The sequence below is a fragment of the Mobula birostris genome, chromosome 14 (genome assembly GCF_030028105.1).
Source record: "Mobula birostris isolate sMobBir1 chromosome 14, sMobBir1.hap1, whole genome shotgun sequence".
Classification (NCBI taxonomy): Eukaryota; Metazoa; Chordata; class Chondrichthyes; order Myliobatiformes; family Myliobatidae; genus Mobula; species Mobula birostris.
The window spans coordinates 53,721,956-53,747,046 of record NC_092383.1 but is presented as its reverse complement, the minus strand read 5'-3'; the positions used below and the strand labels follow the sequence as shown (position 1 = coordinate 53,747,046).

At 42.5% G+C, this 25,091-nt stretch overlaps 1 protein-coding gene across 4 annotated transcripts in view; it reads right to left on the bottom strand.

The window, feature by feature from the left end:
* Nucleotides 1-4,625: 4,625 nt before the first annotated feature.
* Nucleotides 4,626-25,091, bottom strand: part of LOC140209905 (zinc finger protein 76-like) — a 94,362-nt gene continuing 73,896 nt past the window's right edge. For all 4 annotated transcript variants that reach the window (XM_072278564.1, XM_072278561.1, XM_072278563.1 and 1 more), the window contains 5 exons: nucleotides 23,840-24,070; nucleotides 21,197-21,348; nucleotides 20,628-20,792; nucleotides 19,100-19,234; nucleotides 4,626-5,212 (listed from right to left, as the gene is read on the bottom strand). In XM_072278564.1, coding sequence (XP_072134665.1) covers nucleotides 5,108-5,212; nucleotides 19,100-19,234; nucleotides 20,628-20,792; nucleotides 21,197-21,348; nucleotides 23,840-24,070 — 788 coding nt within the window. In that variant the 3' untranslated portion in view covers nucleotides 4,626-5,107. The remainder of the gene's footprint in view (nucleotides 5,213-19,099; nucleotides 19,235-20,627; nucleotides 20,793-21,196; nucleotides 21,349-23,839; nucleotides 24,071-25,091) is intronic.

Sequence of the window (25,091 nt, the reverse complement as noted above, 5' to 3'; positions counted from 1 at the left end):
ATATTCTTATAAATTAACTAAGATCCCCCCTCAATCTCCTAAATTCCAGCGAGTATAAGTCTGGTCGATCCAGTCTTTCATCATATGAAAGTCCTGCCATCCCAAGAATCAATCTGGTGAACCTTCTTTGTACTCCCTCTATGGCAAGAATGTCTTTCCTCAGATTAGGAGACCAAAACTGCACACAATACTCCAGGTGTGGTCTCACCAAGGCCTTGTACAACTGCAGTAGTACCTCCCTGCTCCTGTACTCAAACCCTCTTGCTATGAATGCCAGCATACCATTTGCCTTTTTCATCGCCTGCTGTACCTGCATGCCCACTTCCAATGACTGGTGTATAATGACACCCAAGTCTCGTTGCACCTCCCCTTTTCCTAATCGGCCACCATTCAGATAATAATCTGGTTTCCTGTTTTTGAAACCAAAGTGGATAACCTCACATTTATCCACATTAAATTGCATCTGCCATGAATTTGCCCACTCACCTAATCTATCCAAGTCACCCTGCATCCTCTTAGCATCCTCCTCACAGCTAACACTGCCGCCCAGCTTTGTGTCATCCGCAAAGTTGGAGATGCTGCATTTAATTCTCTCATCTAAGTCATTAATATATATTGTAAATAACTGGGGTCCCAGCACTGAGCCTTGCGGTACCCACTAGTCACTGCCTGCCATTCTGAAAAGGTCCTGTTTATTCCCACTCTTTGCTTCCTGTCTGCCAACCAATTCTCTATCCACATCAATACCATACCCCCAATACCGTGTGCTTTAAGTTTGCACACTAATATCCTGCATGGGACCTTGTCAAAAGCCTTTTGAAAATCCAAATATACCACATCCATTGGTTCTCCCCTATCCACTCTACTAGTTACATCCTCAAAAAATTCTATGAGATTCGTCAGACATGATTTTCCTTTCACAAATCCATGCTGACTTTGTCCGATGATTTCACCACTTTCCAAATGTGCTGTTATCACATCTTTGATAACTGACTCTAGCATTTTCCCCACCACCGATGTTGGGCTAATCGGTCTATAATTCCCTGGTTTCTCTCTCCCTCCTTTTTTAAAAAGCGGGGTTACATTAGCCACCCTCCAATCCTCAGGAACTAGTCTAGAAGCTAAAGAGTTTTGAAAAATGATCACTAATGCATCTACTATTTCTTGGGCTACTTCCTTAAGCACTCTGGGATGCAGACCATCTGGCCCTGAGGATTTATCTGCCTTTAATCCCTTCAATTTACCTAATACCACTTCCCTACTAACATATATTTCCCTCAGTTCCTCCATCTCAGTAGACCCTCGGTCCCCTACTATTTCAGGAAGATTATTTATGTCCTCCTTAGTGAAGGCAGAACCAAAGTAGTTATTCAATTGGTCTGCCATGTCCTTGTTCCCCATGATCAATTCACCTGTTTCTGACTGTAAGGGACCTACATTTGTCTTAACCAATCTTTTTCTTTTCACATATCTATAAAAGCTTTTACAGTCAGTTTTTATGTTCCCTGCCAGATTTCTCTCATAATCTTTTTTCCCTTTCCTAATTAAGCCCTTTGTCCTCCTCTGCTGGACTCTGAATTTCTCCCAGTCCTCAGGTATGCTGCTTTTTCTGGCTAATTTGTACGTTTCTTCTTTGGAATTGATACTATCCCTAATTTCCCTTGTCAGCCACGGGTGCACTACCTTCCCTGGTTTATTCTTTTGCCAAACTGGGATGAACAATTGTTGTAGTTCATCCATGCAATCTTTAAATGCTTGCCATTGTATATCCACCATCAACCCTTTAAGTATCATTTGCCAGTCTATCTTAGCTAATTCAGGTCTCATACCTTCTAAGTTACCCTTCTTTAAGTTCAGAACCTTTGTTTCTGAATTAACTATGTCACTCTCCAACTTAATGAAGAATTCCACCATATTATGGTCACTCTTACCCAAGGGGCCTCTCATGACAAGATTGATAATTAACCCTTCCTCATTGCTCAATACCCAGTCTAGAATGGCCTGCTCTCTAGTTGGTTCCTCGACATGTTGGTTCAGAAAACCACCCTGCATACATTCCAAGAAATCCTCTTCCTCAGCACCTTTATCAAATTGGTTCACCCAATCTATATGTAGACTGAAGTCACCCATTATAACTGCTGTTCCTTTATTACACACATTTCTAATTTCCTGTTTAATGCCATCCCCAACCTCACTACTGCTGTTAGGTGGCCTGTTCACAACTCCCACCAGCATTTTCTGCCCCTTACTGTCCATGGCTGATACCCCGTTCAAAAAAAGAATCTTATATTATCTCAGGAAGGAAGAGGATAAAACTGAAGCAGGAAGACAGCACTGACAGAGAGACCAGCTGAAATGTGTGCGGCGAAGCACAGACAATAATATTAAAATCTGCAAGACACTTCACAAAACATCTCAATTCCTTGTACCCGGTCTGGAAAATATTTGCAATGAGTTAGTTATTCCATTAAAAACTTTGTGGCACATTAATAAGCGGGTTAATTGTCTTTGACTTCTTTGCTTATGTATTGAAATATGCAGGTCAGAGACAAGCTGGAGGTGAGACATGGAGTCAAATAGCTAACAAACGTGTTCTGAAGTGTGGAGCATTTCTCATCTGCACTGCGGCTTTACTTCAGCAACACCTGGTATAAGTGACACATTAGAACTGGGTTGCTAATCCTGATTTAAAACAAAGTATAGGTAAGTGATATGAGGACTGAGGGCATGTTCTTTTCTGCCTGTTGCAAAATGACACTGGTTCAAAATTAACATTTCCCTTTGTGCAGCTGAAAGTTTGTACCAGTTCGATGCTGCATTAACCAATTCTCAAGAACTGGTCAAGTTTACTGTGACATTTTGGTTAACATAATCACTTACTTTATCCAACTATGAACAATTCTAGAATAATTTCTCATTTCCACAATATCTCATGAATATATAGACATAATCATATAGCTATGAAAAATAAAAAAAACAGCTTCTTTATTGAAGTTCTCTACAGACATTCTGAAACATTTATTTTCATATTAAGATAATGTGTTAAAAAAAACAAACTGAAATGGCCCTTCCCTGTCATTTTCAGAATGCTCCCTTCTGGAAATTATTTCCCTGCTTGTTTATATACAGATATCACCTACCACCTCATGAGACTCCGCCTGGAAATTATTTCCCTGCTTGTTTATATACAGATATCACCTACCACCTCATGAGACTCCGTATGCAACACATCATTCTCCACAACTTCAATGGGACTCTATCTTTACCTCCCCACCACTCTCCGCTTTCTCGAGGGATCGCTCAGCCTGATTCCCTTCTCCATTCATCCCTCCCTACAAATCTCCTTCCCTAGCACGTATCCTTGCAAGCGAGAAAAATGCTGCACCTGTCCATCCACCTCCTCCCTCAAGTCCATTCCAGGTGAGCCAACACTTCACCTGTGAATCTGTTGGGGTTGTCTTCTGTATCTGTTGTTTCCAATGCAGTCTCCTCTACAGTGGTGGGAACTGACGTAAATTGGCAAACCAGTTTGTTGAGCACCTCCACTCCATACTCAAGAAGTGGAATTTTCTGGTGTCCAACCATTTTAATTCTTATCCCGATTTCCATTCTGACATGTCAGTCCATGGGCTCCTCTTTTGCCATGATGAGGCCACTCTTAGACTGGAGGAGTAACACCTCATATCATATCTGGTCTGCGTAGCCTCTAACCTGATGGCCTAAACATCAATTTCACCAACCTCTGATAGTTTTTCCCTTCCCCCTTCTCCTGTTCCCCACTCTGGCCTCTTTCCTCTCCTGCCTATCGCCCACCCTGTTGCCTCTCCTCCTTCCCTTTCTCCCATGGTCCACTCTCCTCTCCTATCAGATTTCTTCTTCAGCCCTTTACCTTTGCCACCTGTCACCTCCCAGCTTCCTACTTCATCTTCCTGCCCCCACCAACCTTGCTTCAACTTTTGTCTTCTACCTTGATCTCCCTCCCCTCTCCCCCACCTTTTCATTCTGGCTTCTTCCCCCTTTCTTTCCAATCCTGAAACATCAACTGTTTATTCATTTCTATAGATGCTGCCTGACCTTCTGAATTCCTCCAGAATTTTGTGTGCGTGTTGCTTTGTATTTCCAGTATCTGCAGAATCTCTTATATTTAGATACAGATATTCCCTTGTCTTGTACTAGTTATTTCACAGATAATCTGCAATGGCCAATTGTGGTCTATTATTTTTGTCCCTTTTGACTTTAGCACAAGTGGTTGCATCTCATTTCTCTGAGCTCACGGCAACAACTTTGAAGATGTGTAACTAAGCACTGGTCCAATGCCTTTTCTTACACAATGGCAACTTGCCCTACAAGCAGGTGTGCCCTTGATTGGTGATTTAATTGTTTCCTGATTGTACATCAGAAGTCTGGGTGCAATTCATGCAAAACAAAGACTTTTAAGTCACCAAAACCATACCACCAGAATTGGCACACTAGTATGGACAATGGCATTACTACAGGCAAGAAAATTTCATGAATGAGAACTTATAGCAGCAGATATCTAATCAAAGCCAATAACAATTCACTACATGTTACTTAACACATGGTTAAAAAACAACATTTAAATTATAAGCAACAACAAAGCAGTTTTTGAAATTTATTTTCATTTACACATATACAGATTTATATAGCATCATCTTAGATTTCAAAATGCAGCGTACACATTCCAAAAATGTCACTGATTGCCATTACTAGGTCCAGCCTGATGCCAGTCCCAACTTTGCATGGAAACCAACCCTACACCAGTTTCAGTAAACATTTTATCTTCAATAAAAAGCAAAACTATGGAAATTTCAATAAAACTATACTTTATACTGTACAAGTGAATCTGAAAGCTTATCAGTCAGCACAGCAGCTCTAAAATTCCTTTAGATCATAAAACCCTTACCATATTGTGTAAAATCACCTGAGTTGAGATCAACATACGCACAGTAAATTATTAGTCCTGAGAACAGACTGATTTAGTCTGAGTAGTTTCTGTTTGGCTCCCAGGGTTTTACTGGACAGTACGAGATACCAAGTCACAGTTTATACATTCCTGTGTGTGGCACTTGTTTCTTGGTCCTCACTGTTATTGGCCATTATCAGTCATCGCTGTATCTTGTGTCATTCCGTCATGTTGAATTGCTGCTGTGGCCATGCCAATAGCTTCCTCCAAAGTCTGCTGTTCCTCCAGCTAGAAACAAAAAAAGACAGGATGACCACAAAAATCAGGTGAGATAAGGGAGTTAGTTTCTGGTGATTTAGTTAGTACCATATTGTTTAAAATCACAACCAAAGTGATGATAGACACAGCAAATTATTAGCCCTAAGAATAGACTGATTTAATGTGTGAGTTGTTTATGGTTGGCCCCCAGGATTTTACTGGACAAGACTAGGTAGCAACACACACTCATTGGCCACTTTATTAGGTACAGCTGTACACCTGCTCATTCATGCAACTATCCAATCAGTCAATCATGTGGCAACAACTCAATGCATAAAAGCATCCAGACATGGTCAAAAGGTTCAGACCAAACATCAGAATGAGGAAGTAATGTGATCCAAGTGGCTTTGACAGTAGAATAATTGTTGGTGCCAGAAGGGATGGTTTGATTATCTCAGAACCTTCTGATCTCTTGGGATTTTCATGCCCGACTGTCTCTGGAGTTCAGAGAACGGTGTGAAAAACAAAAACAGTGGCAGTTCTGTGGGTGAGAGAAGTCAGAGGAGAATGGCCAGACTGGTTCAGGCTGACAGGAAGGTGACCAGTAACTCAAATAACCACATGTTACAGCAGTGGTGTGCCAAAGAGCACCTCTGAAAGAGCAACACGTTGAACCTGAAGTGAATGGGCTACAGCAGCAGAAAGCCACGGACAAACACTCAGTGATCACTTTATTGGGTATAGGGGGCACTTAATAAAGTAGCCACTGAGTGGAGATTACCCAAGCAGTGCAATCAGAACATTAAAAATGACCTCAGATAGAGTACTGTAACACCACATCAAAAGAGATATCACCAGAGAAAGAATCCCAAGGAGATTTATGGGGCTTTATTCTTTGGAACAAAAACTGATGGAGGGTTTAAATGCACAAATGATACAAGAAGGTTTGTAAACTGAAAAGACCAGCAAATGGAAGCTTTGGTGGAAGGATTAGCAAGGAATTGATTTAAAAAAAACACTAAATGAGTGCTGGAAGTCTGAAAAATATCAATTCCTGAAAGGAGGGGAGAATGGAACATGGAAGAAATGGAAGGAGGAGGGCAGCAGAGGCAGGTGAAAAAGAGAAGGGATGAAAGGATAACCAGAATGGGAAATGGAAAAAATAGAGAGAAAGGGGAGAGAGGAACATGCAAGGAAACATACTATTTTAGATCTGGTTCTGTACAATGAAACAGGTAAAATTAATGATCTTGTATTAGGGATCCTCTTGGAAAGTGTGATCACAGTATGATTGAATTTCTCATACAAATGGAGGGTGCAATAGTTTGATTTAGAACCAGCGTATTATGCCTAAACAAAGGAGACTACAACTGAATGAGAGAAGAGTTGGCTAGGGTAGACTGGGGACACAGACTATAGGGCAAAACAGTTGAAGAACAGTGGAAAACTTTCAAAGAGACTTTTCACAGTGCTGAACAAAAATATAATCCAGTTTAAAGCAAGGACATAAGGGTGTGGAGAGCCAGACTTGGTTAACAAAGGAAATAAAGGAAGGCATCAAACTAAAAGCTTATCCATACAAAGTTGGCAGGTTAGTGAGAAACCAGAAGATTGGGAAAAACTTAAAAAGCAACAGAACCACTAAGGAAGCAATATGGAAGACAGATTTTGAAAGTAAATTTGCACAAAATCTAAAAACAAAAAGTACCAGTATTTATAATTATATAAAGCAGAAAAGGGTGGCCAAGGTGATCACAGATCCCTTGGAAAAATGAAAAGGGAAAATTAATATTCCACAAAAGGCCAAGGCTTTGAATATCATTTTTTGTTGTTGTGTGAAGGACACATCTAACATGTCAAAGAGAGATGTTATGGATGCGGTGTGAGGTGAGGGCTTTGATTCAATTGCTATCATTAAAGAGGTATTGCTGAGAGAACTAGCAGACCTAAAGGTAAATAAGTCCCCCGGTCCTAAAGGAAAGTATCCCAGGAGACTGGAAATAATAATGTTATAGAGGAGGCGTTTGTGATAATTTACCAAAATTGTCTGGACTCTGATCAAATCCTGGCATATTGGAAGACAGTGAATATCTCACTACTATTTAATAAAGTACGTAGGCAAAAGGCAGGTAACCATAGTCCAGTTAAATTAATGTCTCTAGTCAGGAAAATACTTGAAGCTATCTCTTAGGGAAGAATTTCGAGACATCTGGATCAAAGTTGTTCCATCAGGCAGGCATAGCATGGATTCAGGAAGGGCAAGCCCTGTTTGACAAATTTACCAGAATTCTTTGAGGATCTAAAAAGTGCCGTAAATAGAGGGGGACAGGCAGGTGGTGGATATTTCCATAAGGCATTCAGTAAGGTGCTGCATAAAATATATATCCATAAGATAAGGATGCATGAAGTTGTGCTCAACAAACTCAAAATGCTGTGGGAGGGGAAGGCACAGATCACGTTTCCGGCCAAAACTCTTCATTCAGTCCTGATGAAAAGACTCAGCCCAAAACGTCAACCGCTTATTCCCCTCCACAGATGCTGCTTGACTTGCTGAGTTCCTCCAGTATTTTCTGTGTGTTGCTCAAGAGTTCCAACACGTGTAAAATCCCTTGTGTTTATGGAGTTGGGATAATGTATCGGCATGGATAGGAGATTGGTTAACTAAATGAAGGCAGAGAATTTGGATAAGTGATTGGGAATCCGTAGTGAGCAGAGTACCAGCAGGGATCAGTGCTGGACCCACAAATATTCACAATATATATTAACCATTTGGAAAAGGGAACCGGGTGCAGTGCATCAAAGTTTGCCAATTATGCTAAATGGAGTGGAAAAGCAAATTATGCAGAGGAAGTTGAGAGCCTGTAGAGAGATATAGTTAAGTTAGCAGAGTCTGTACAGTGATATAGTTAAGTTAGCAGAGTCTGTAGAGAGATATAGTTAAGTGAGTGGACAGGCGATGGCAGATGGAGTACAATACTGTCCACTTTGGAAAGAAAAATAGAAGATCAGATTATTATTTAAATGGTGAAAGATTGCACTGTGCTGCTGTGCAGAGAGATTTAGTAGTTGCGCATGGATCACAAAAGGTTGGTTTGCAAGTGTAACGGATTAACAAGAAGACAAATACAATGCTGTCCTTTATTCAACACACACAAAATACTGGAGGAACTCAGCAGGCCAAGCAGGATCTACGGAAAAAAGTACAGTTAACGTTTCAGGCTGTAACCCTTCAGTAGAACTGGAGAAAAAAAAAGGTGACGAGTAGATTTGAAAGGTGGGGGGGCTGAGGGGAAAGAGAAACACAAGGTGATAGGTGAAACCCGGAGGGGGAGGGATAAATTAAAGAGCTGGGAAGTTGATTGGTGAAAGAGACGAAGGCCATGGAAGAAAGAAAAAGGGGGAAGGAGCACCAGAAGGAGGAGATGAGCTGAGAGAGGGAATAAGGGATGGGAAATGGAGAAGGGGAGGCGTTGAGGGTCATTACTGGAAGTTTGAGAAATCGACGTTCATACCATCAGGTTGGAGGCTACCCAAATGGAATAGAAGGTGTTGTTCCTCCAACCTAAGTGTGGCCTTATCCTGACAGTGGAGGAGGCCATGGATGGACATATTGGAATGGAAATAGGAAGTGGAATTAAAATGGGTGGCCACTGGGAGATCCCGCTTGTTCTGGCGGATGGAGCATAGATGGTCGGCGAAGCGGTCTCCCAGTCTATGTCGGGTCTCACCGATGTACAGGAGGCCACATTAGGAGCACTGGACACAGTATATGACCCCAACAGACTCACAGATGAAGTGTCACCTCACCTGGAAGGACTATTCAGGGCCCTGGATGGTAGTGAGGAGGAGGTGTAGGAGCAGGTTTAGCACTTGTTCCGCTTGCAAGAATAAGTGCCAGAAGGGAGATCAGTGGGAAGGATGAATGGAAAAGAGTATCACGTAGGGAGTGATCCCTACAGATAGCAGAAAGTTGGAAAGATGTGTTTGGTGGTGGGATCCAGCTGGAGGTGGTGGAAATTTTGGAGAATTATGTGCTGGACACAGAGGCTGGTGGGGTGGTGGGAGGATGGGGTGAGAGCAGACGTATGTGAAATGGAAGAGATGCAGTTGAGGGCAGCGGTGATGGTGAGGAAGAGAAGCCCCTTTCTTTGAAAAAGGAGGACATCATTCTAGAATGAAAAGCCTCATCCTACAAGAAGTAGGGTTGGACGAGGTAGCTGTGAGAGTCCGTGGGTTTGCAATAGATATCAGTAGATAAGCTGTCTCCGGAGACAGAAACAGTGAGATTGATAAAGGGAAGGGAGGTGTCGGAAATGGATCAGGTGAATTTGAGGGTAGGGTGGAAGTTGGAGGCAAGGTGGATGAAGTTGACAGGTTCAGCATGGATGCAGGAAGCAGCAGCAATGATGTAGCGTAGGTAAAGTGCAGGGCGGTCACCGGTGTAGGCCTGGGTCACAGACTGTTCCAGGTGGCTGACAAACAGGCAGGCGTAGCTGGGACCTATGAGAGTGCCCATGGCTACCCTTTTCATCCGAAGGAAGTGGGAGTAGCCAAAGGAAAAATTATTGAGTGTGAGCACAAGTTCCGCTAGGCGTTGGAGAGAGGTAGTGAAGGGGAATTGGTTAGGTCTGGTGTCCAGAAAAAAACAGAGAGCTTTGAGGCCTTCCTGGTGGGGGATGGAGGCGTTTTGGGACTGGGTATCTGTAGTAAAAATAGGATGACAGGGACCAGGGAACTTGAAATCCTTGAAAAGACCAAGAGCATGTGAAGTGTCAGGGATGTAGGCAGAAAGGGACTGAACTGTGGGTGGGGGGGGGTGGGGTAAAACAGAGTCGAGGTATGCCGATACGAGTTCAGTGGGGCAGGAACAAGCTGAAACAATGTGTCTACTTGGACAAGTGGGTTTGAGGATCTTGGGCAGGAGGTAGAAATGGGAGGTGCAGCATGTGGGAACTATGATGTTGGTGGTGGTGGATGGGAGATCCCCAGAGTCAATAAGGTTGGTGATGGTGTGGGAGACAATGGCCTGGTGCTCCTTTGTGGGGTTCATTTCTAGAGGGATTGAATTTAAGAAGAGGAAGATTATGCTGTAACTGTACAGGATACTGTGCAGTTGTAGCATAACTACCCTGCTCGCTCTTGTGTCTTATGATACTGGTGAGGCTGCACCTGCAGTACTGCATGCAGTTCTGGTCTCCTTACTTTGCCTGGGACCAAACTCACTGGAATTCAGAAGAATGAAAGTGTATCTTGAATAAATCTAAAAAAAAATCATGAAAGGGCAAGATAAGATAGAGACAGGAAAGTTGTTTCTACTGGTAGGTGAGAATGGAATAAGGGGAGAGAGCCACTAGATAAGGGAGTAGATTTAGGACGGAGATGAGGAGGGAACTGCTTTTACCAGAGAGTGGTGAATCTGTAAAATTCTCTACCCAGGGAAGGAGGAGACACTAGCTTATTAAATATACTTAAAACACAGTTGGACAGACTTTTGCATAGCAGGTGAATTAGAACACTGGGGAAATAGGCAGGTAAGTGGAGCAGAGTTCACAGCCACAGCAGCCATGACCTTATTGAACGGTGGAGCAGGCTTGACAGGACAGATGTTCTACTCCTGTTCTATCTCTTATGTCCCTATAACTTCTCTTTTCTGATTGATTTACCTTATCTTACATTCACCCAACTAAGAGTAGTAACAGTAGTTGATGTATTTTCATTATCCTGCTTGAAGCAAACGCAACAAAGGTGAATGCAATTGAGTCATCATGTGACTGGATTGTTAAACACTATTGGCTTTGAATGTAACTCCACTACAATTTCAAATGGAGCTTACAGCTACTGGGCTTTGTTATCAAATCTCATTTAAGTATACTTGAGATGTTCTCAAAATAGTTAGTTCTTATATGTAAGAGTCAGATTCGCAATGGTCAACGTAAATCAATAGATATGAAAACTGTAAGTCAACAACCAGGACTCTCGCTCTGAGTTTGGCTTTGTGGCTCAAAAGGGAAGTGAGGTGGGGGGGAGGAAGAGGAGAGCGGTGGTGATAGGAGATTCAATAGTGAGGGAACAGACAGAAGATTCTGTGGACGTGAAAGAGACACCCAAATCGTATGTTGCCTCCCAGGTGACAGGGTCAGGGATGTCTCAGATCAGGTCCACAGGGAGGGTGAGTAGCCAGAAGTTGTAGTACATATTGATACCAATGACATAGCTAGCAAAAAGGATGAGGTCCTGAAGCGCAAATATAGGGAGCTAGGTAGGAAGCTAAAAAGCAGGAGCTAAGTGTAGTAATCTCAATTGCTGCCTGTTCTACATGGCAGTGAGAGTAAGAATAGGATGATTTGCCAGGTGAATGTGCGGCTGAAAAGTTGGTACAGGGTTTCAAATCTGTGGATCATTGGGATCTCTTCTGGGGAAAGTACGACCTGGACAAAAGGGATGGGTTACACCTGAACCCCACGGGGACCAATATCCCATGTGCAGGTTTGGGAGAGCAGTTGGGCATGGTTCAAAATATGCTGCAGGGGGATGAGAACTAGAGAGATAGGTTGAAGGATGGAGCGCTTGGTGTAAAGGTAGATGCAACATATATACAGACTGTGAGGAAGTGGATTGGGAATTAATGCAGTCAGTTGGATGGGTTAAAATATGTCTACTTTAATGCACAAAGTATCAGGAATAAGGGTGATAAACTTAGAGCATGGATGAATTACGATGTTGTGGCCACTACAGAGATTCAGCTGTCACAAGGGCAGGAGAGGCTGCTGGATGTTCTAAAGGGACTGGAAGGGAGGTAAGAGAGGAGGGGACTGGCAATGCTAATTAGGGATAGTATCACATCTGCAGAAAGGGAGGATGTTGTGTAGAGATCAGAATCAGAATCAGGCTGAATATCACTGGCATATGTCGTAAAATTTGTTGTTTTGTGGGTGCAGTGCATAATAATATAAACTATAAATCACAATTTTATATATATAAATAAATTAAATGAATTGTGCAAAAAGAGGGTTAGAAAAAAAGAAAACAGTTGTGAGGTAGTGTACATGAGTTCATTGGCCATTTGGAAATCTGATTGCGGAGGGGAAGAAGCTGTTCCTGAAACATTGAGTGTGTGTCTTCAGGCTCCTGTGGCTCCTCCGTGATGGAGCCAGTGTGTGTGGAAGTCAGAAACAGGAAGGGAACAGGGACTCTATTGGGAGAACTCTATAGACCTCCCAATAGCAATAAAGACACTGAGGAACAGATCAGTCGGCAGGTTTTAGAAAGGTGCAAAAATAACAGGGTTACTGATCATCATGGGTTTCTTAAAATAAATCATGGTGACTTCAACTTCCCTGATTGGCACTTCCTCAGTGCAAAAGGTTTATATGGGGCAGAATTTGTTAGGTGTGTCCAGGAAGGATTCCTGACTCAATACAAGGACAGGCCAACTAACTGGATCTAGTACTAAGAATTGAACCTGATCAGGTGACAGATCTCTCAGTGGGTGAGCATTTCAGAGGTAGTGACCACAACTAACTGACCTTTGGACATAGCTTTGGAGCAAAGAGTACAGGAAATTATTTAATTGGGGGAGATCAAACTATGATGCTACTGGGCAGGAACTTGGGAGTGTAAATTGGGAAAAGATGCTCTCAGGGAAATGCACAATGGAAATGTGGAGGTTGTTTAAGGAGCACTAGCATGGGGTTCTGAATAGGTTTGTCCCTTTGAGGCAGGGAAAGTGAAGGAACCATGAGATGTGGATCACTTAGTAGAAAATCATATTGAACATTTACAAAGGAAGGATCAAACAAGGCTCTTGAAATTTATAAGGAAGTGAGGAGGGAGCTCAGGAGAGCTACAGGGGGACATGAGAAAACCTTGGCGAGTAGGGTTAAGGAAAATTCCAAGGCATTCTACACATAGGTGAAGAACAGGAGAATGATTAGGGTGAGGATAGGGCTGCTCAAGAAGAAAAGAGGAAAGGGGTCTGGAGTCGGAGGAGGTAGCAGAGGTCCTTAACGAATACATTGTGTCAGTATTTAACCAGCGAGAAGAATTTGGATGAATGTGAGGTCAGTGTAGAACATGCTGGAACATGTCAAGCTTAAGAAAAAGGATGTGCAGGAACATTTGAAATACATCAGGATAGATAGGTTCCTGGGACTAGATGGGATATACCCCAGGTTACTGTGCAAAGTGTGGGAAGAGACTGATATGTCTTTGGCGATGACCTTTGCATCCTGACTGGTCACAGGAGTAGTACCAGAAGATTGGAGATGGTAAATATTATTCCTTTATTCAAGAAAGGTAATAGGCATAATCCTAGAAATTATAGACTGGTGAGTTTTACATTAGTGGAGGGCAAATTATTAGAGAGGATTCTTAGAGACAGGAATGAGCATTTGGAGAAGCATAGTGTGATATGGAATGGTCAGCATGGCTTTGTGAGAGACAGGTCATGCCCCACAAGAATGATTGAATTCTTCAAGGAAAGGACACAACAAAATGAAGATAGAGCAGTGGATGTGGTGATTATGGATTTTAATGAGGCATTCAATAGGGTTCCCCATGGTAGGTTCATTCAGAAAGTGAGGAAGCATGGCATCAAAGGAAACTTGGCTGCATGGGTTCAGAAACAAGAGAAAATCTGCAGATGCTGGATGCAACACACACAAAATGCTGGAGGAACTCAGCAGGCCAGGCAGCATCTATGGAAAAAAGTACAGTTGATGTTTCAGGCCAAAACCTTTCAAAGCACCGGGTGATAGGTGAAACCTACAGGGGGAGGGATGAAGTAAAGAGCTGGGAAGTTGATTGGTTAAAGAGACAGAAGGCCATGGAAGAAAGGGGGAGGAGCACCAGATGGAGGTGATGGGTGGGCAAGGAGGTAAGGTGATGAGGGGAAAAGGGGATGTGAAGGGGGGGCATTACCAGAAGTCTGAGAAATTGACCCTAAGTGTGGCCTCATCATGACAGTGGAGGAAGCCATGGATGGACATATCAGAATGGAAATGGGAAATGGAATTTAAATGGGTGACCACTGGGAGATCCTGCTTGTTCTGGTGGACGGAGCGTAGATGCTCGGCAAAGCGGTCTCCCAATCTATGTTAAGTCTCAGCAGTATACAGGGGGTCACACTGACCCCAACAGACTCACAGGTGAAGTATCGTCTCACCTAGAAGGATTGTTTAGGGCCCTGAATCGCACCAGGAAATTGCTGGAGCCTTAGCAGAGATACTTACATCATCCTTAGCAACAGGTGAGGTACCAGAGGATTGGAGGATAGCCAATGAAATTATAGCCCGGTGAGCCTGACATCAGTAGTGGGAAAGTTATTGGAAGGTATTCTGAGGGACCGGATATACTGTATAAGTATTTGGATAGACATGGACTGATTAAGAATAGTCAGCATGGCTTCGAGCATGATAGTTCGTGTCTAACCAATCTTATAGAGTTTTTCAATGAAGTTACCAGGCAAGTCGATGAAGGCAAGGCAGTGGATGTTGTCTAGATGGATTTCAGCAAGGCATTTGACAAGGAGCCACATTGGAGGCTGGACAAAAAGGTTCAGTCACTCAACATTCACAATGAAGTAGTAAATTGGATTAGACATTGGCTTTGTGGGACACACAAGAGCGTGGTAGTAGATGGTTGCCCCTCTAACTGGAGGCCTGTGACTAGTGATATGCCACAGGGATAGGTGCTGGGTCCTTTGTTGTTTGTCAACTATATCAATGATCTCAGTGATAATATGGTTAACTGGATCAGCAAATTTGCGGATGGCAGCAAGATTGGGAACGTAGTGGACAGCAAGGAAGACTATTATACCTTGTAGTGGAATCTGGATCAGCTGGAAAAATGGCAGATGGAATTTAATGCAGACAAGTATATTTCCGTAGGACCAACCAGGGTAGGAATTACACAGTGAATGGTAGGGCACTGAGGAGTGTGGTAGAACAAAGCGATGTGGGAATTCAGGTCCATAATTCATTGGAAATAGCAGCACAGGTAGATAGGGTTGCGAAGCAAGCCTCTGGCACATTGGCCGTTGTAAATCTAAGTACTAAGTACAGGAGATGGGGTTTTATGTTGACATTGGTGAGGCCTAATTTGGATTTTGCATGCAGTTTTGGTCACCTATCTACAGAACAGATGTAAATAAGATTGAAAGAGTACAGAGAAAACTTACAAGGATGTTGCCAGGTCTGGAAGATCTGAGTTATAAGGAAAGATTGAATAGGTTAGGAGGGTATTCTTTGGGATGTAGAGGATTGAGAGGAAAATTGATAGAGGTATACAAAATGATGAGGGGTATAAACAGGGTTAATAGTAGCATTGAGGTTGGGTGGGACTACAACCAGTGGTCATGGGTTAAGGGTGAAAGGTGAAAAGCTTAAGGGGAACATGAGCGTCCTGAGTATGTGGAACGAGCTGCCAGCACAAGGTGCATGTAAGCTCAATTTCAATGCTTAAGAGAAGTTTGGATAGACACGTAGATGGTAGGGATATGGAGGGCTATGGTCCCGGTGCAGGTCGATGGGAATAGGCAGCTTAAATGGTTCAGCGTGAACTAGATGGGCCAAAAGGCCTGTTTCTGTGCTGTACTTTCCTATGATAGAATGACTCTAGGACAGGATGCAGAGCTGGGCTGAGAAGTGGCAGATGGCGTTCAATCTTGAAAAATGTGAAGAAATACACTTTGGAAGGTCGAACTTGAAAGCAGAGTACAAGGTTAATGACAGGATTCTTAGCAGTGTAGAAGAACAGGGGGATCTAGGCATGCACAACAAAGATCCCTCAAAGATGCCACACAAGTTGATAGGGTGGTTAAGAAGGTGTATGGTGTGTTAGCCTTCATTAGTTGGGGGACTTGTTCAAGAGCCTTAAGGTAATGTAGCAGCTCTATAAAACCACACTTAAGGTCGTTCAGTTCTGATCGCCTCATTATAGAAGAGATGTGGAGACTTTAGAGAGTGCAGAGGAAATTTATCTCGGTGCTGCCTGGTTTAGAGAACGCATATCTTATAAGGAGAGGTTGAGCAAGATAGGGCTTTTCTCTTTAAAGCATTAGAGGATGAGAGGTGACCTGACAGAGGTGCACAAGATGATAAGAGGCATAGATAGAGTGGGTGCTCAGCACCTTTTTCTCAGGGAGCCAATGGATAATACAAGAAGACACCATTTTAAGGAATTGGAGGGAAGTATAGGGAGATATTAGGACAAGCAACACACATAGAAGCTGCTGGTGAACGCAGCAGGCCAGGCAGCATCTCTAGGAAGAGGTGCAGTCGACGTTTCAGGCCAAGACCCTTCGTCAGGACTAACTGAAGGAAGAGTGAGTAAGAGATTTGAAAGTTGGAGGGGGAGGGGAAGATCCAAAATGAAAGGAGAAGACAGGAGGGGGAGGGATGGAGCCAAGAGCTGGATAGGTCATAGGCAAAAGGGATACGAGAGGATCATGGGACAGGAGGTCCAGGAAGAAAGACAACGGGGCGGGGGGACCCAGAGGATGGGCAAGGGGTATATTCAGAGGGACAGAGGGAGAAAAAGGAGAGTGAGAGAAAGAATGTGTGTATAAAAATAAGTAACAGATGGGGTACGAGGGGGAGGTGGGGCATTAGCAGAAGTTAGAGAAGTCGATGTTCATGCCATCAGGTTGGAGGCTACCCAGACGGAATATAAGGTGTTGTTCCTCCAACCTGAGTGTGGCTTCATCTTTACAGTAGAGGAGGCCGTGGATAGACATGTCAGAATGGGAATGGGATGTGGAATTAAAATGTGTGGCCACTGGGAGAACCTGCTTTCTCTGACGGACAGAGCGTAGGTGTTCAGCAAAGCGGTCTCCCAGTCTGCGTCGGGTCTCGCCAATATATAAAAGGCCACATCAGGAGCACCGGACGCAGTATATCACCCCAGCCGACTCACAGGTGAAGTGTTGCCTCACCTGGAAGGACTGTTTGGGGCCCTGAATGGTGGTAAGGGAGGAAGTGTAAGGGCATGTGTAGCACTTGTTCCGCTTACACGGATAAGTGCCAGGAGGGAGATCAGTGGGGAGGGATGTGGGGGACGAATGGACAAGGGAGTTGCGTAGGGAGCGATCCCTGCGGAATGCAGGGGGGGGGAGGGAAAGATGTGGTTAGTGGTGGGATCCCGTTGGAGGTGGTGGAAGTTACGGAAAATTATTTGTTGGACCCGGAGGCTGGTGGGGTGGTAGGTGAGGACCAGGGGAACCCTATTCCTAGTGGGGTGGCGGGAGGATGGAGTGAGAGCAGATGTACGTGAAATGGGGGAGATGCGTTTAAGAGCAGAGTTGATAGTGGAGGAAGGGAAGCCCCTTTCTTTAAAAAAGGAAGACATCTCCCTCCTCCTAGAATGAAAAGCCTCATCCTGAGAGCAGATGCGGCGGAGATGGAGGAATTGCGAGAAGGGGATGGCATTTTTGCAAGAGACAGGGTGAGAAGAGGAATAGTCCAGATAGCTGTGAGAGTCAGTAGGCTTTTAGTAGACATCAGTGGATAAGCTGTCTCCAGAGACAGAGACAGAAAGATCTATAGAAAGGGGAGAGAGGTGTCGGAAATGGACCAGGTAAACTTGAGGGCAGGGTGAAAGTTGGAGGCAAAGTTAATAAAGTCAACGAGCTCTGCATGCGTGCAGGAAGCAGCACCAATGCAGTCGTCGATGTAGCGAAGGAAAAGTGGGGGACAGATACCAGAATAGGCACGGAACATAGATTGTTCCATAAAGCCAACAAAAAGGCAGGCATAGCTAGGACCCATACGGGTGCCCATAGCTACACCTTTAGTTTGGAGGAAGTGAGAGGAGCCAAAGGAGAAATTATTAAGAGTAAGGACTAATTCCGCTAGACGGAGCAGAGTGGTGGTAGAAGGGAACTGATTAGGTCTGGAATCCAAAAAGAAGCGTAGAGCTTTGAGACCTTGCTGATGGGGGATGGAAGTATATAGGGACTGGACATCCATGGTGAAAATAAAGCGGTGGGGGCCAGGGAACTTAAAATCATCGAAAAGTTTAAAAGCGTGAGAAGTGTCATGAACATAGGTAGGAAGGGATTGAACAAGGGGGGATAAAACCGTGTCGAGGTATGCAGAAACAAATTCAGTGGGGCAGGAGCAAGCTGAGACAATCGGTCAGCCAGGACAGGCAGGTTTGTGGATCTTGGGTAGGAGGTAGAAACGGGAAGTGCGAGGTGTGTGAACTATAAGGTTGGTAGCAGTGGATGGGAGATCACCTGAGCGGATAAAGTCGGTGATGGTGTGGGAGACAATGGCCTGGTGCTCCTTAGTGGGGTCACGATCGAGGGGTAAGTAAGAGGAGGTATCCGCGAGTTGTCGCTGTGCCTCGGCAAGGTAGAGGTCAGTACGTCAGACTACAACAGCACCCCACTTATCGGCGGGTTTAATAATAAGGTTAGGATTAGTGCGGAGATATTTGGAGTAGGTTTGTTTAACATCAAGAGTGGTAAGTGCAAGGAACGCACTGCCAGTGGTGGTGGTAGAGACAGATACATTAGGGACAGGGATTTAGGAAAGTGGTGGACTACGTGGGAGAAAAGAGTTAGTTTGATCTTGAAGTAGGTTAAAATGGGAGAGAAGAGTTAGTTTGATCTTCAAGTAGGTGAAAAGGTCGGCACAACTTTAGGGGCCAAAGAGCCTGTACTGGTCTAAGCTCACCATTACCCCTGGGGTGAAGGAACAAACTTTTCTTGGAACTTTCCTATTAAATATGAACAAATACAGTCAAAAGAAAGCAATACCTTGGAGAGTACCACAACAGTACTAAAAATACACGGCCTCAGCAATGAACTAACTGGATAAAATAAGCTTCCGATGCCTTTATTTGTTTTTTTTTCCCACGTTTTTTTGGTCTTGAATACAGAAACCATATCCAGGTTGAAACATCAAAGTTACCCACCTGTACTGCTATCTGGGTGCCATTAGCAGTAGCTACTAATGCTACTTGCTGATGGTGCTGCACCACTTCTGCCGCATGAAGAGCTGCCAAAGCAGAGTCTCCGGTTACCATCCCATCTGATGTCACTATGGCAACCTGGCAAAACAAAGTTTAAAAATAAAAGTAAGTGAAGGCTGGCTTATATATAAACATTATCAAACCACTAGTCTCATTTCATTCTATAGAATTTTATTGCATAAATTGTCAACCTAGAATCTTAAAACCAATTATAAATAATTAATATGTAAAGAGGAAAATATTGTATTGTGACATTGTCATACTTCTTCCCTTATTTATGTATTTATTTATTTAAGCAGTACAGCAAATAAGCATGCAATGCTATCCATGAATATTATGTCAGGACTGTAAGAGCTGAGCATGAAATACACCTATTTAGTTTAGGTAATGTTCCTCATCATTCGATCACAACACCTTTAAAACTCTTTGCTAATGGTAGGACAAAGGGTTTTCACCAGAAAATCCACCAGCTATTCCCACCCAGACGTAGAGTGAACCACCCATTTGTTTGCTGATACATTATTTTCCTAATTTAAATGTTAATGACAATTTAGAAAATTCCAAATATGTTAGCAACAAATTACTTTGATTCTAAAAAGTTAAATCTTTCTGAGACTGACATTAGTGACAATCTCTTCTTTCATACAACTTTCTGTAACATTTCTTTGTAACACCATGTTTTTGCTTTCATGTTGCTTCACTAAAATGTTAATCCAAAATCATTTTTAATTTTTAAATTGATTATAAATATCGACAATTTTTTCAACTCTAGTGGGGAAAAATGGAGAAGCACATTAAGCAAAAAATGAAGTTGAAGTATACAAGAAAGTTTCTAATGAGTGTTGCAAAACAGGAAAGAAAAATGTTGAAAGTATAGAGAGAAGAAATTTCAGAACCTGGGGCTTTATTACCTAAAGGCACAGCCTCCACAGCGGTGAATAAATCTGAGGATGACCTAAAGACTACAAATAGAGGTGAGCTCATATTTTTGAGGATTGTACCCTTTGAGGTGTATCCAGAGACCACAGAAAAATCTGAAAACAAGAGCAAAAGTAGTCCTCTTGGTGAGTTGCTAACTTAAAATACTAACTGTATTTCTCTCACCACAGATCCTGGCCGATCTGCTGAGTATCTCCAGCACTTTGTTTGGATTAAGAATATTAAATTCAAGTGGTTGTTTAACAGGAAGGACTAAGTGGACACGTTCATGGGATGCTGCAAGTTATTGATGATTTCAAGTTTACAAAGAATTGAAAGAAACATTCAAACTAGGAAGCATTGGAATTGGCAAGCCTGGAAGTAAGAAAGGTGAATGACTATTTCAGCAACAGACAAACTGACACAGGAGTAGAATCAAGCAGCTACAGGGACAGTATTAGGAATTATTGTTGATGGTGCATTTAATTACAAAATATATTTTGAACATTTCTGATTATCTGCATTTTAATGGATGATGTAATGCATGACATACCTGCTGTGTTTCAGTACCATCTGCTGTCACCATGGTAACTGTATGAGCACCTGGTGATCCTGTGAGGTCACCTTCATGTGTGGGTACAGCAATTGTAGTACCATCCTGAGTTACCATGGTGATAGCTGTTCCCAGAGCCTGCAAGTCTTCATGCGATAGACTAACCTGCAATTAACAATGTTATTCTTTTAGGAAAATCTGGGATTGGTTACTGCAAAGTAATAAAAAAAAAATCCAAATTTAAAAAAAACAAATGAGTTTACAATGGTTCCATAAAGTAGGATTAATCACTGGGTATTCAGAGGGTTGATAACAACAGAAAGAGTATTTTAAAATTCATTTGTCTTCCATATTGATTCTGACAACAAATTAACCTACTAACACACACAAAATGCTGGACGAACTCAGTAGGCCAGGCAGCATCTATGGGAAAGAGTACAGTCGACGTTTCGGGCCGAGTCCCTGCTGACCTGCTGAGTTCCTCCAGCATTTTGGGTGTGTTGCTTGGATTTCCAGCGTCTGCAGATTTGCTCTTGTTTGTGATATTAAAGCTAAAAGCTTTCTCTTACCTGCTGAGTTCCATCCTGCGATATAAGTGCTACCTGAGATCCCAAACCATCTTGGGTTACCATGGTAACCTGGGTAGGAATTCCACCATCACCTTCCACACCCGACAGGTATGCAATACGCGACCTTTTCAATGGAGGTTCTACAACAGTGGCTAAGAATGAAATATACAGGATTAGAGCACCATTCAGCACAAATTCAAATAAAGCACGTCTCATGAGGGCATACATTCAAAACGTATTTAAAGATCATGGCTAGAGCCATCGAACATGGAAACAAACACTTTGGCCTGACTTGTCCATGCCAATTGAGATGTGCGTCTACACTGAAGGATGTAAATTCCATATATTTGATCAGATACTTTCACTTTCCTTCAGAGAGAGTTTGATCTTTTTATTTGAATGGAACCAAATTTCAGGAGCTGATTACAATATTTTATTAGAAGTGGCTGAGGACCCAACACCATTATCTTACACGAGACATAACTAGGGGCTGGTACTAAGCAAATTAGTTATATTAGCTTTAAAATAGATAATTTTCACCTTTTCTTTAAGACTTCTCAGCATCGTTATTTTTCTCTGTTACGCTCTACGGACTTGCCCTATGCGTGATTTACCTGGCCAACATTAGCCCTACACATGACATTACACTACATCCCATTTGATTCCATTAAATGATAACTGCCAGCTGCATCTTCCTTATGCTGGATTTGAAATTATGCCATCCATATTATCTAAATACTAAAGGCAATGAACAGCAGCAGTCCTAACATGATCCCAGAAACAACACCATGTAGGACCACTTCTATTAATACCAACTTCCTGCTTTGAAGGTCATCAGTTTTAAACAACATAGAAGTCTATTCTTCAATCCCTCTTTTGATTATGTGCAATACCTTGTTGAAAATTTCTGAAAATGCATGTGTGCAGATCCCCAGAATTTATGTCTCTCTATATTTTCAATTCCTTGGGCAGTGTCTCATGATCCCAGATTTCTGGCAGCCTCTGCAACCTCCATAACTGATCTCCAAAGCTTTTCTATGTTGAACTGCTTATCTCTTTCTCATGTCACAACTCTCCCTATCTCTCCGTCTCTGTTGAGTATGCATGAGCCTGCAAGAAAGGTGGAACTTTATCCACAATACCACTTGGTGCTTCAAGCCTGGAAAGGATTACACTTTCTAAACAATTTTAAAAGCCTTACTGCACACTTGTGCACAGCCATTATCAGAGACAAGGTGTAATCCTTCGAACACGTTATACAACAAAGAAACAGGTTCTTTGGCTCACCATGTACCCATTCACACTAATCCTACACTAACCCCAATTTATTCTCCTCAAATTCCAATCGATCTCCCCAAATTCTACCACTCACCTAGACGAGAGACAAATCCAGTGGCCAATTAACCTATTAACACCCACACCTGACGAAGATGGAAGCATCCGTAGGAAGCTCATGTAGTCAAGTGGAGAATATTCAGGATCAGAGTCAGGTTTGGTATTACTGTTTTATCCAATGTGAAATCTGTTGTTTTGCGGCAGCTGTACAGTGAGAAGTCACACTCAAACTCCATATGAGCACTAGAGATCAGTATTGAAACTGGAAGACTGGAGCTACAAGAGTGCAGCACCATCACACCCCTAACACTGACAACCCTTCATCAGAGCCAAGCACAGGTCTCACAGGTAACAACAACAATCGGGAATATTTATATTCACCATGAATGTATGGATAACACAAGTCTAGATATTTCAGAAGTGCTTAACACTCAAATTCAAGTTCAAGCTTAATGTCATGCAATCATACACATGTATACAGCCAATGAAACAACATCCCTCAAGGAGCAAGGTGCACAACACAATACAAATATCACACACAGCAGATAAAGTATTAACATGATAAAAAAATTATGTATCATATTAAAATACTTTTAACAGATTTTAAAAAGTACTTTGTATACTGCTACTGGTGCTGTCATAAATAATGTGTACTGGGTGGTAGCATCTCCAAGAGGACAATAACCTTGTCGTGGTTTGGAGGTTTGTGTGCCTCAATGACCCGGAGAACTATGCTGGTTGGAGTCAGGGCTTTAAGCCTCATCCCTTGGTAGGGCTAAACAGATCAAAGGGTAGAGGCCAAACTAAGAGTGATCCACTGGTCCTCCAGGTTCAGGGGTTCAGCTCAGGGCTAACAATGCTGACTGGTAAAACAAAATTGATATGGAAACTGCAATGAAGAATCCTTCTACCTCTGACTGCGATGGCATTCGACACTCCGTCCAGGCCTTGCATGACTGACAGAAGTGAAAACTGAGAGGAATCTACTTGCACAATGAAGGAAGCCCTAAACACCACCAGAGATAAAGGACCTTCATTACTGTCCTAAACACCAGCGACGTTTAGTAAGTTAGAGTGGTAGCAGGGTGTTCAGAAGTTCCACAGCTGAGGGAGAGAAGCTGTTACCCAGTTTAATAGTCTTCATTCTTATACTGAAGTACCTTCTGCCTGACAGAAGGAGATCACAGATTGTGGAACAGATTATAAGACAACTCATCATTACAACTAAAAGACCACTTCAAAGGAAGATTCCTGAAAAGGGAAACCTACTACCAAAGAGACTGCTTACACTGTGCCTCAGGAACCTACCTTGCTGTTGTTGCTCAAACAGGGCCTGCTCACTTTCCTCCGTTGCTTCCATGTCACCATGTGCAGTACGTTTATGCGTAGCTAGCGTAGAAGTCTGTCGGTATGTCTTTCCACAGTGGTTGCAGTTATATGGCTTGGAATGTGTGTGGACCACATGATGCTTATATAGGCTTGAGTATTCTGTGAAACATTTCCCACAGCCTGGTACTGTACAAACATAAGGCTTCTCTCCTGTGGATAAATCAGTCAGACAACATATCAACTTTCCATACCACAACCATACCACAATCTTTATTTCTATCTTTCTTACAACTAAACCACATTTTTATTATTATATGTTGTAATGTGTCAAATTGCTCATATCACTGAAACATTGTTACAGAATTAAAGCAAACTGCATATAGCTTAATTATTAGTCTTGAAAAATAAATGTTCATTGCCAAGACCCTCCAAATTACACTGATAATATTGCATCCAGTTTTCTGTCCTCTCGAGATCCTGCCCATTACTGCACTGTGGTATCAAAGAAAACTATAAGCCACAGTCAGGATATGAAATGAATATATCAGAAGAAACTTTTGTTTACGGTGAGGGCAAGGGACAAAAATACATAAGGATGTGGTTGAATAGGAGTAGTGACTACAGATACAAAAGTTAGGAAATGCATGGGCAGAAAGGGATGGTTGCAACTGCAAGGAAAAGGGTGTTTGGGGGTTCGGAGTAGAGTTGAAAGGGTAGATTGATATTGCTGGTGTAACACATAGAAGGTAATTGAAAGCACCACTGAATTTACATGAACTTGTGAAATCATTAAACTGCTTTCAGCACTGAATCCAAGAGAAAGAGATCACACACCTGGTATTGGCTCTGGACATTATTGGCAATCATACATAACCAATTTATGTCTGACACTGGAATGAGAATAATGGGATTAGACTATCTCAAAAAGAAGAGGAAACATTACCTCATTATTCCTATCTTTTTGAACTATTTATTTTGTAATTTTATTGTTTATGTCTGTGCACTGCACTGCTGCCACAGAACAACAAATTTCATATCCTACAAGACAATGATAGACCTGATTCTGAATCTGAACTACTTACATTATTTGGTTGAAAGTGCAATAGTGTTTACATCTCAAACATTTGCTCTGGCTTCAGTGGTGTTTATGTTGGCACAATAATCCTATAAAATGCCCTCATATTTAAATAATAGTCAATTAACAATATGCTCATTACCAGAACAAAGTTTC